At 33.1% G+C, this 12697-nt stretch overlaps 1 protein-coding gene across 9 annotated transcripts in view; it reads left to right on the plus strand.

Moving 5' to 3' along the window:
• The window catches only part of ADGRL2 (adhesion G protein-coupled receptor L2), a 691023-nt gene extending 678783 nt beyond the window's left edge, over positions 1 to 12240 (plus strand). For 3 of the 9 annotated variants that reach the window (XM_063624187.1, XM_063624185.1, XM_063624186.1), the window contains 4 exons: positions 1620 to 1788; positions 4419 to 4547; positions 5095 to 5191; positions 10210 to 12240. In XM_063624187.1, coding sequence (XP_063480257.1) covers positions 1620 to 1788; positions 4419 to 4547; positions 5095 to 5191; positions 10210 to 10964 — 1150 coding nt within the window. In that variant the 3' untranslated portion in view covers positions 10965 to 12240. Of the gene's footprint in view, positions 1 to 609; positions 655 to 938; positions 966 to 1619; positions 1789 to 4418; positions 4548 to 5094; positions 5192 to 6733; positions 6863 to 7121; positions 7175 to 7691; positions 7710 to 10209 lie in introns of all 9 variants that reach the window. The other 6 variants (XM_063624182.1, XM_063624183.1, XM_063624188.1 and 3 more) reach the window with 4 other exon arrangements.
• The last annotated feature ends 457 nt before the right edge of the window (positions 12241 to 12697 follow it).

Here is a 12697-nt window from a genome sequence, read left to right on the forward strand (position 1 = left end):
GGAAATTCCATATCACTGTAGCAATTTCATTTGAATTTAAAATGCAGTTCAAAATGATTTTCGTATTTGCATGGCTGATATGATTATATTAAGTTTGTTTTGTTAAATGACTTTTTGCTTTAAGGATTCTGAGCAGTTTCCACTCCTAATCCTGTTTTCCTAAGAGAATTTACTCTATTACTATTGTTAACTTGAAGATTATCTGTTGTTTTCATGCTAATTAAACAAATATTTACTTTATCTTAATGTTGAATAAAAGCTGCAATATTCTGTCAATGGAGAAAATGCTATCTAATTAACAAAAAATGATAGCTGTTCATTAAATCATCTTATGGAAACATTTTCAGAGTTACCTTTAAAATAGGTGAGCCTTTTAATTTAGAATTTGAGAAGGTATTATTCAAGTTGGTTATAATGTGATTGTAAAAAATAGTATTTTTAATGTCAAAAATGGCAGATGTATAGTAAGGGTAAATTTTTTTTTTAATTAGATGTTTTAGATAGGTTAGTGCCAGCTTCATTGCATGTTGCATGGTAAGAGAGAGAGCTAATCTTTAGCATCTCTCTCTTTTCTTCCTTTTCCTCTTTCTGTCTTCTCATCTACACCAGTAATTACCGTGTTTGTGATGGCTACTATAATACGGACTTACCTGGGTAAGGTAGAACCCTACATTAACAAATTTATGGCATGATTTATATTTTTTAAAAATCCGTCAATATCATGAATTGCCCTTAATTTTTATAATTATTTTGAAATATCTAATTTGCTATAGTATTTTTAAACTATAATATGCCTTTATTTTTTAATTGCTTGCCTCTGCATTTTGACTTTCTTAATTTTGACTAATTTATAAAATATATAAATGCTTTCTTATTACTTTCTATTTTAATTCTGTCTAATAATTTTGTTTCTCTTTTCTGCTTATAATGCTTTCTAGCTATGAAGATAATAAGCCATTTATCAAGTAAGATCATTAGTTAGACATGGAATGCACTGACTTTAAATCCTTCTCATTCCATCCTATTTTCTACAGTTCTTTTCTTAAGCTGTTCATGATGAAATCTCTCCAAAATTATTTTATTTTGAAGTTGTTCTCATGTTTTTGTCTCATTTCAGCTAGGCTTCTTCATGCTTTAGTTATAAAACCTTAGGTTCACTTAAGACTAGTTTATTAGAATCTGAAGTTTAGGTGTTAAGTGATTATCTGCCATTTAACCTTTCTGTATGTGTCACATTATTCAGTGTCATGCGAGTTACACCACAGGAATAAAAATACAGGAGTAAATTAATTAAGCACTCCTTAATTTCTTTTATCGAAATGCACATAAAAGACAAAGTCATAGGGGATATGTTACACCTTGTATTTTAATATAGTTTTGATACTTTGTTTATTCTGGAATAAGAAAAGGTCATACCTGCTGTTGCTGTTTTCACTGGAGGCTGCAGTACTAAATGCTATTGTTCTTTCTTAATCAGTAAAGGTTAAAGCCAAAATGCTGTTGAATTTGAATGTGAACATAGAGAAAGTCAACTGCTACTACTGATATGTTAACATTTAAGCGTGATGCGTGTTTTTTGCTCATTGAACCTGTTAAAGAAGTTCACTTTATTTTTCCAGGTCTTGGGTGCTTGGCGCTTTCGCTCTTCTGTGTCTTCTTGGCCTCACCTGGTCATTTGGGTTGCTTTTTATTAATGAGGAGACTATTGTGATGGCATATCTCTTCACCATATTTAATGCTTTCCAGGGAGTGTTCATTTTCATCTTTCACTGTGCTCTCCAAAAGAAAGTAAGTAATTGAAAACACCTAGGGGCTCAGGTTACTCATTCTTTGATTTGAATATAATAGATATAATAAAGAATATTTTAAGTCACATCTGGCATATTGTTAAAGAGCATCATATTTTTAATTATAAGTTAATTTTCAAACCTGTCTGAAAATTTAGGTTTCACCTATAAAATAATACCAGTCATCTTTTGTATCTCAGTTTGGGAATGTTATAAACTAGATACTTAGGTTAAGATTTCTTCCTTGCTCGTAGGGTCTGTAAAATGCTAGGTACAAAGGGTATACAGGGTAAAAGAAAAGGTTAAATAAAACTCATTCTTTGCTCACTAAAGGCATTGCAGTGGTTCACAGTGAAATTGAGTATAAGGATAAATGATGTTAATTTTTAAAGCACCAGACATACAAAAAATTAATGTTACCTTTTGAGTAATTTTGAAGGATCTAAAAATCAATAATTAGTACCTTACATCTTACTATTTTGTCCTGATTTTATGTTAAGTGGAGTCAGCAAAAATGATTCAAAACTTACAGATGAAAAGCTTTAATCTGCAGCAAGAAGGTGTAAACCTAAGGGAATTACTTAAGTGCTATTTAAGTATAAAATTTCCATACCTTTCACTGGGTATCATCCTTTCTCTGCCTACATATCTAATGTAGTCGTTTTATTCTGTTATTACTAGTTGGTCACTAAATTGAACAGAGAAATAGAATTGTGAAAGTGAAAACTATTATGTTTTCAGTCCTGACAAGATGATAGTGTTGTTACTTCCATCAGTTTTGAATAAGCTATAATTTTAAGATAATGACAGTGGAATGTACAATACTGACAGATAATGTACATTCACAGCAATATAGGCATTAGGCAAAACCAACACTGGAAGGTATTATTTGGATAAAATACCATTTTGATTGCCATTGTCTTGGTTATACAGCATTTCATAGCAGTTAACACCCATTAAATGTGTTGAAATTTTTTGTGAGGTATGATGTGTTACTTAATAACAATGAACTTTAACTTCTAAACATTGTACAGGGGTAACATTAATAATTACTTGGGCTTTTATATATTTCCTACATACGTGAGCATTTTATATACAGGCATATTATTGTATATTCAAAATTTTTGTGTTGTTGTGCCAAACATCTTTGACACAAATCATAGACATAGCAGAAAAGGAATGAGGTAGTCATTATTTCCTCATATAGTTATGTGTATTAAATGGAACAGGAGAGTCTCTTACGCTTTTTAGATTAACAATTACATTTTAAATGCATCATGTTGTACTTCAAAAGAAGTATAACTTAGTCTCGGATACATCCAGTTGGGTGCGCCAGGATGAGTTGTTAAGAATATGATATGAAATGGTTAAGTTAAAAATCATGGTTTTAACTGCTTGAATGAGCATATTTAGTCCAAGAAAATGCTTTGAAGGCTCAGCCACATTGTTATTTGTTCTAATAGGTATAATTAAATAAAGCTAAAAAGATAGAAATGCAAGTGCACTTAGATTTAAAAAGCCATCTACTGATTTTTAATTTTCTAATTTTGCAAGGGGTAAGTGCCGAAGTCATGGTCTTTACAGGCAGTTACTGCACACAGACTTCTGAGTTGAGGGAAAGCCTTTGAGTGTTTTTGTAACCCATTAGAAAAAATATTTTCTTATGCAGTTTCTTCTTGTCTGTCTTGTAATTTCACAGTCTGGCTCTAACCCACAAGAAAACATGTATATGCCAGTATAGCTGCAACAGTCCAGCAGCACCCTCTCCCTCTTAATTCTATACCACTGCTTTAGATGGGGCCCTATTATGTAGCAGTTGTTCGGACTTCACTTTTTAAAGTTTAGTTGAAACTTTTTTTAGACCTAACAACTTTTTTTTTGCATTCATATATTCAAGCTTCAGGCGAAAAGGGAAATTACATGGGTAACTCATTAATGTGAATGGAAATTGCATAAATAGTTCCGTTGTGTGCTAATGAAGTGAATAGACACCTTAGACTCTCTACACTAAATGTTAAAGCTAGACACATCAGAAAATGAAGAAAACATTCCTTCCTAATTAGAGGCAAATGTATCAAAGTACTTGTTTTCTTTATTCTTGTGCCAAAGTAGTCTTGTCATTATAAAGAGGTTACTCGCAGAACTATGCAATCCAGCAAAAGAGGTTTCTGTATTGACCTACCTAAGAGGACATGAAGCATATAAAACTCAAATGACTGAATTACAGAGTGGTTAAATGTAATTAAGCAAGGAAAATACTAAATTTTTTGTCCCGTTTTCTTAGCATAAAAAATTGGAGTTACTAAATATATAAGAGAATAAAACTATAAATATATTGCCATTATTTGATAACTAACATTTGTATAATAATAACAGGATATAGAGTATGTCTACATCTTATATCACATTTTAAAGATTCTACTAGCCAGTCTAGTGGACAGAGATACTTTTCTGATTACTATTTCAGTAATTTTAATTGAACTTGATTTTGCAAGTTCAATTTATTTTCTCCACTGATAAGTCTTAGTGGAACTTTAATTCTTTTCGGTTGTCTTCACTGTTCATTTAATTAGAGAGAGAGAAGCAAGTGTGTTCATATTAATCCCTTGGTCTTGTGATTATTCAATGCAGGTACGAAAAGAATATGGCAAGTGCTTCAGACATTCATACTGCTGTGGAGGCCTCCCAACTGAGAGTCCCCACAGTTCAGTGAAGGCATCAACCACCAGAACCAGTGCTCGCTATTCCTCTGGCACACAGGTAACAAAGAGTTTGACAGCATCTTTAATTAACCTTATTTATAGAAAGCCTACTGAGACATGTTCTGTTCAGATGCACTAATTGTCTCCTCATTATAATGATCTAGATAGCAAATACTTGCTTTTTTAGTATTTTAGTTTTAATGTCTTCTTAAACATTTCTTCAGTGTTTATATGTGAACGTCTTTTTTTGTGGGGAGTTATTTAAGAAGTGTGTCATAATCGTCTTATAGCCTAAGGCCATATAGCACAATGCTCATAGCAGACACTCAATAAACATATATTGAATAATCAGTGATCTCCACTTTTTAAAGAAAGACAATAAAATAACATGTTTTTAAGAGTGGAGGATTAAATACCCCTTAGTTGCTTAGTAAGTAAACAATAGATATTGTTAGTTTTAGACCAGAAACAACACACATTCTTTAAAAGGCCACCAGATAATCCTACGTAGGGATTATCTATGTAGGGTAAATCTTTGTATGTCTTTAATAAGGTAAGCTTGGGGAAACTAACAAAACATATTTGTCTTGCTGTTTTGTATTTAGAGTCGTATAAGAAGAATGTGGAATGATACTGTGAGAAAACAATCTGAATCTTCTTTTATCTCAGGTGACATCAATAGCACTTCAACACTTAATCAAGGTCAGTTATCAGGAAAATTTGAGTTATTACCATTTATTAAAGTACATATAAGTTCCTCTTATTCAATAATGTAATGTAAGAAATATAATTTTCAACTGCATTAACAGGATGCGGCTCGAAGGTAATTATTGAAAATATACCTTGCCACAGATTAAAAATATTATCCTAAGGAGTACAGATTTATCCTTTCTGACCAAGACATTTATGAAGGTTTTCTTCATAAAACATTAATAAAATTAGAATAGTTACTATTCACATGAAACAGTACCATGGAAATTATGAACTTTTTTAACCTTTCTTTCAAAAAGTGAAAAATAAATGCTAAAAACGTGTGGTAAATCTTCATAAACAAAAATACATGAAAGTTTATAAAGTAATTTTTTTCTATATTGTTTGATGTGTCTACAGTGGCATCTTTAAATTTATCAGATAAATCAATATAGTTCTTAAAATATGCTAGTAAATGAAGTAATTTAGAAAAGAGTATATGCACACACATGTATTCTTGAATAAAAGCTTAATACATTCCAATTTAGTATGAAAAAATTATATGGTATTGTATATATCCTTGGAAAGGTAATTTATCACGCTATTTTCAGTTTGATATGTATTGATTTGTAATACAAGTTAGAATTTATTACAATGAAATATAATGACATTTTAAACTGTTGACATTGTTCTAGTGAGATTCTCATTTAAAATGAAAAAAGGTGTATGTGTGGTAGCAATACTAAGCTGAATTTTAAGATATTTTTATCCAAATTACGTTAGCTATGCAAAACATAATTAGTAAGTATTTAAAAGTTTGTTATTTGTCAGTTAGAATGAAAGACGTGCATTTCTTCTGTTGCTTTGGTATTTTACTTCATTCTGTTGGCTATCAGAAAGTAAATGCATTATTCAGTGATTCATTTTTGAAACCTGGCAAGTAACATTACATAATGAAAATTCTTGTTATATAGAATTTGTGAATGATCCAATAATTCATTGTATAGTCTTTTTTTTCTCAGCATGTGTGCTTTTGCATTTACTAAGAGAAGCTTTTTGCAATGTGTCATACTTTCTACCTGTCTGTGAAAGTGTTTTTCCTCCTGCTCAGTTGGTATTAACACAGATGTTTTCATGAGGGATAATCCCACACCTGTAAATTCCGAAAGTTTGAGATTCCCTCTTCTGGGCCTCAGTGGTTACGTTTTTAATATTAAGCAGTAACATCTTGAAACATAATGTTGATCTCTATGCATTTAATTGCCATTTTTGTTTAACAGTGCTTTTGTATAAATTAGTAAATGTCATCCTCAGCAGGTGTTTACTTGGGGGATTTAGAAAGCACCTGTGAATTACTGAAATTTAACTTCCCTCTCCCTTCTCTCCTGCAAATTAGTAGTTCAAATACAGTCAGAACATTTCAACAGATTTTCCATTGCCAACTTGTCCACTACCCTTGATGAATATAAAAAAATAGTTGACTACAACTGTAACGCTAAGATAAGAAACTGATGTACTTTTTTCTGTTTTGTTTTGTTTTGTTTTTTACTTTAGGAATGACTGGCAATTACCTACTAACAAACCCTCTTCTTCGACCCCACGGCACTAACAACCCCTATAACACATTGCTCGCTGAAACAGTTGTATGTAATGCCCCTTCAGCTCCTGTATTTAACTCACCAGGTGTGCTTTACTTACAAATAAAACTACCTTTCTTTGCTGCTAAACAGAGCTATGATCTTTGCCCTGTTTCTAAAATATTCAAGTTGTCATATATTTATTATTACATTCTTAATTTCTCAGTTAAAAAAAATTACGGTATTGCCTATGCCAGGCTTCTAAAACTGCACTATATTATAGTAAAAGCTCAGTCATGATAGTATTTACAATAATGATCCATGTTTTTAACACAGGTGGCATAAATCTTAATATATTATTACAGGACTGACATCACATGGTCTGAGAGCCCATCTTCAAGATTTATATCATTTAGAGGTATCCTATCTATATAATATACTGTTCAGTTAATTCTAAAGCTTGCTGACAAAATTTGCTTCTGGAATGAATTAGCTAATGAAGATAATTTGGATGCCTAGCTATAGAAAACCACATTCAGCTTATCAATATATCCAAACTATAGTATAGTGCAGCTTTATGGTAGTTTTCTTTTTTCTTAAGAAAAATTTCAGTATAAAGTTAATATTAGTTAGCTTATACCTATAGTTTTTAATTGGGGGAGGGGGAAAGATTGTCACTAACCTATCCTATATTACTATGTTGTTTAATAGCTTAAATGAAAGCATATATATATTTAATATTAACAGAATTTTCAAGATTTTGGTAAAGTTTTCACATAATTACTGCTAGGATATAATCTTTGTGATGAATATTTGCCACTAAATTAAACACAGAACTTCGTTTCCATTTTTTTCTTAAAATTATTTTTTAATGTAACTGCAGCTTCTCTTTTCATTCTCTTGTTTTTTTTCACTTTCCTTATGCTTTCCTCTAGCAACCTACAGAGAGACAAGTATGGGAGTAAAACTTAACTTTGCCTATCAAATGTAAATTTTTTCAGCATGATTTTTAACGGGCACAATTAAAACATAACTAGCAGTCATGAAGTAGACTCAGCGGGCAAGTGGTTCACAATTTGCAACTAAAATGTTACCAAATTCAAACAGTACATCCATCTGTACTGCCTTTTGTCAGTAGTGGAGGTCTGTAGCAAATGCTGTCCATACTTAAGTATACGCAATGCTGAAATAATTTGCTCTATAAAGCCTGAAGTACTGTCAACCAAAATGCTTAATAATTGACTTATCATTTCTGCATTCCCACAGTAATCTTGCTACAGGCTGTGGAAAATCTTCAAGTGAATTACCTGAACTTGGGCAGAAAAAGATACCTCTTCAAAACCAGTCAAAGATGGCTTAAATCTGCAGTATATCATAGAAAAGACCTTTTGGATTATATCCAGTATATAGTGTTATATTTACCAAGCAATGATAAAACAAAAGAAAATCTTTGAAAACAGTGAACCTCTACAGAGGAAACAAATGCTAGCAAGTGAGCCATGTGTCACTCATACCTTTAAATGCGAAATGTTTTTTTTAATAATCTTATAAAGATTATAGCACATAACATGAATTTATGAAGCTAGAGAATTGTCTACGAAGTTAAAGGAAGCCTTACAAATAACTATCACAATTTCATTTTGTTGCACATGGAACATGATACAAATTTGTCAATTTTTCAAATGTGGAAGTTGGGATAGTCTTTAAGACAATACAGATCACTAACAAATATAATCTTCTCTAATTTTCTCACTTTTTTGCTAATGATAATTTGCCCAACAATGATCACATATTTATTGGTCATGAAGTTTGTGTCAGGCGATACAGATATTTTTTTTCTGAAGAAAACTGCATTTTCTAGGATATCTGCAGCTTTAAGAGTGGAGTGAGCACTAAAACGGGAAATTTTGTATTTTTTTCCAAGAATTAAATTTTTTCCTAAACTCCTCCAAGCCTTGCATACAATGCAGCAGCCTCACAGTGGTCAGTTTCATTTCAATAACATCATTTCATTCTTTTTTTTTTACAGACCTATCTGTAGACAGTGATTTTTTTTTTTCTCTAGGATTTTGAGAATGAATAACCTAACTTTCCATGGTGCAGACCATTTAATTTTCTCTTGACTTTTTTTTTCATTTGCTTGAGAAGCACTGTGATGTCTTAGTTTACATGTTTATGTGTCTGTAGAAAATACAACTCTAATTCAAATAGAGCATGTTACCATGTTTTTTTTCCCCCTCCTAAACCTCTTTTCCTATCTTCAGCAGACTTATCCAGTCTTTCATTCCTTTAGAAATAGAAATATATTAGCCAAGGCTGCCACCCTTCTCCCATTCCATAGTTAATATTTATTCTTGGTTTAATTTCTGTGACCCATACTTAAGAAATCTCTAACATTTCTGCGTTTGACCTCCATGGCCATGGTGTCTGTGGGCCTATCTTGTACAGTGGACTCTGCTGGTTCATTCGGTGCTGTCACTGTGACTGATGCAGACTGCAGGGCTGCAGGCAAACTTTGACCACTAGAAGCCTGGGGCCATTGCTATTAGAGAGAATATTAGTACCAAAAACTCAAAATAATAAATATTAAATGAAAAAAGGCTGCTATTGCTGGTAATCTAATTTGTTGAACCCTTGCTCTGACTAAGTTGCTGAGAAGCTTAGAAATTCTTCATCATGTTACAATAAATCATTTTACTTTCTTTTATATATCAGCTACTCTTAGGCCAGATAGCCTGAGCAGACAGACATGATGTGAGTTGTCCAAAGTGAGTCATTCCACCTGCTGTCTATCGTGATGTTGGATGGTGCTTGTGGGCCCCTGGTCCAGTCAGTATGAGAGATGGCTGTCTTTGTTTAACATGACTTCTTTGTATCTGTCCATGTTTTCACTCTTTTTTTTACTTCATCTCCAGAAAAAGGAAATGTTAGAATGTTGTTTAAAAAGTTGCTTGCCAGTTACGTGGGTTTATGTTTGTACATTTGCCTTTCAGTTTTGTATTGTGACTTATTCCTTTTTAATTTAGTGTTGTTTAGGACAAATTCTGTTATTAATTTTATTTTTATAAACCATAGTCTTGTACTTTAAAATGTAAATGTCACTAATGAATTGCTTTGCATTAACTATGCAAGGGCATGGAGTGAAGTCTTCTTTGTGTCAGAGATTTGACCAAAATCAATTAATAAGTACTGTCTCACGAAATTGATAAAGTATTACTCTGTATGCCATTTTCCCTCCCTAGAAAACAGTATTATTTTTAACACTTTTTCCTGTTATCTAAGGGGTTGCAACTCTTTACAGTTGGGAATGCGGGAAAGCCTGGCACTTTTCAAGTGTTAGCTTTCAAATACAACTTTGTCCTGAACGACATTAAAAAGTTTTGTACAAAAGAAATAGAGTTTCTGTGGAAAGGAAGAGAGACAGTAACGATAACTCCCCCTCTTCGGTTTCAGGACATTCACTGAACAATGCCAGGGATACAAGTGCCATGGATACCCTACCGCTAAATGGTAATTTTAACAACAGCTACTCGCTGCGCAAGGGTGACTATAATGACAGCGTGCAAGTTGTGGACTGTGGACTAAGTCTGAATGATACTGCTTTTGAGAAAATGATCATTTCAGAATTAGTGCACAACAACTTACGGGGCAGCAGCAAGACTCACAACCTCGAGCTCACGCTACCAGTCAAACCTGTGATTGGAGGTAGCAGCAGTGAAGATGATGCTATTGTGGCAGATGCTTCATCTTTAATGCACAGCGACAACCCAGGGCTGGAGCTCCATCACAAAGAACTCAAGGCACCGCTTATTCCTCAGCGGACTCACTCCCTTCTGTACCAACCCCAGAAGAAAGTGAAGTCTGAGGGAACTGACAGCTATGTCTCCCAGCTGACAGCAGAGGCTGAAGATCACCTACAGTCCCCCAACAGAGACTCTCTTTATACAAGCATGCCCAATCTTAGAGACTCTCCCTATCCGGAGAGCAGCCCTGACATGGAAGAAGACCTCTCTCCCTCCAGGAGGAGTGAGAATGAGGACATTTACTATAAAAGCATGCCAAATCTTGGAGCTGGCCATCAGCTTCAGATGTGCTACCAGATCAGCAGGGGCAATAGTGATGGTTATATAATCCCCATTAACAAAGAAGGATGTATTCCAGAAGGAGATGTTAGAGAAGGACAAATGCAGCTGGTTACAAGTCTTTAATCATACAGCTAAGGAATTCCAAGGGCCACATGAAAGTATTAATGAATAAAGACACCATTGGCCTAACGCAGCTCCCTCAAACTCTGCTTGAAGAGATGACTCTTGACCTGTGGTTCTCCAGTGTAAAAAAGATGACTGAACCTTGCAGTTCTGTGAATTTTTATAAAACATACAAAAACTTTGTATATACACAGAGTATACTAAAGTGAATTATTTGTTACAAAGAAAAGAGATGCCAACCAGGTATTTTAAGATTCTGCTGCTGTTTAGAGAAATTGTGAAACAAGCAAAACAAAACTTTCCAGCCATTTTACTGCAGCAGTCTGTGAACTAAATTTGTAAATATGGCTGCACCATTTTTGTAGGCCTGCATTGTATTATATACAAGACGTAGGCTTTAAAATCCTGTGGGACAAATTTACTGTACCTTACTATTCCTGACAAGACTTGGAAAAGCAGGAGAGATATTCTGCATCAGTTTGCAGTTCACTGCAAATCTTTTACATTAAGGCAAAGATTGAAAACATGCTTAACCACTAGCAATCAAGCCACAGGCCTTATTTCATATGTTTCCTCAACTGTACAATGAACTATTCTCATGAAAAATGGCTAAAGAAATTATATTTTGTTCTATTGCTAGGGTAAAATAAATACATTTGTGTCCAACTGAAATATAATTGTCATTAAAATAATTTTAAAGAGTGAAGAAAATATTGTGAAAAGCTCTTGGTTGCACATGTTATGAAATGTTTTTTCTTACACTTTGTCATGGTAAGTTCTACCCATTTTCACTTCTTTTCCACTGTATACAGTGTTCTGCTTTGACAAGTTAGTCTTTATTACTTACATTTAAATTTCTTATTGCCAAAAGAACGTGTTTTATGGGGAGAAACAAACTCTTTGAAGCCAGTTATGCCATGCCTTGCACAAAAGTGGTGAAATCTAGAAAAGATTGTGTGTCACCCCTGTTTATTCTTGAACAGAGGGCAAAGAGGGCACTGGGCACTTCTCACAAACTTTCTAGTGAACAAAAGGTGCCTATTCTTTTTTAAAAAAATAAAATAAAACATAAATATTACTCTTCCATATTCCTTCTGCCTATATTTAGTAATTAATTTATTTTATGATAAAGTTCTAATGAAATGTAAATTGTTTCAGCAAAATTCTGCTTTTTTTCATCCCTTTGTGTAAACCTGTTAATAATGAGCCCATCACTAATATCCAGTGTAAAGTTTAACACGGTTTGACAGTAAATAAATGTGAATTTTTTCAAGTAGTTAACATGTGAACTCTTATGTATGATACATAATTGGCTTTAACATGTTGGTCCATTCCCACCCCTTCCCACCTTGGTTTAAGTAAGGTGGTACCAAAGTCCATAGATATATGAGAGGATACAATTAAGTTGCCTGTTTGTTCTTTATGCTGAAAAGAATATATGTCTTCCAATTACCCACTACATATGCACAAAATCTGTTGGATAAGTTTTAAGAGGGATATATTCTGAAAGCATTTATGTTTGTTGCATTGTACCAGGACTAAAAAAAGAAGGGTTGGAAGTTCTGCCATCAAATTTGGGTATCATAAAAAGTTTTTAACTGATTTTTTTAACTGATTTTTCAGTAGTATCGGGAAATTTCTTAAACATACTTTAAGGATTATAAATATCCCTACTGATAGCTGTGAATGCCAATATTCATTACCCTGGAAAAGTCTTATTCCAAGTTCAAAAA

The sequence above is a fragment of the Symphalangus syndactylus genome, chromosome 12 (assembly GCF_028878055.3).
Source record: "Symphalangus syndactylus isolate Jambi chromosome 12, NHGRI_mSymSyn1-v2.1_pri, whole genome shotgun sequence".
Taxonomy (NCBI): Eukaryota; Metazoa; Chordata; class Mammalia; order Primates; family Hylobatidae; genus Symphalangus; species Symphalangus syndactylus.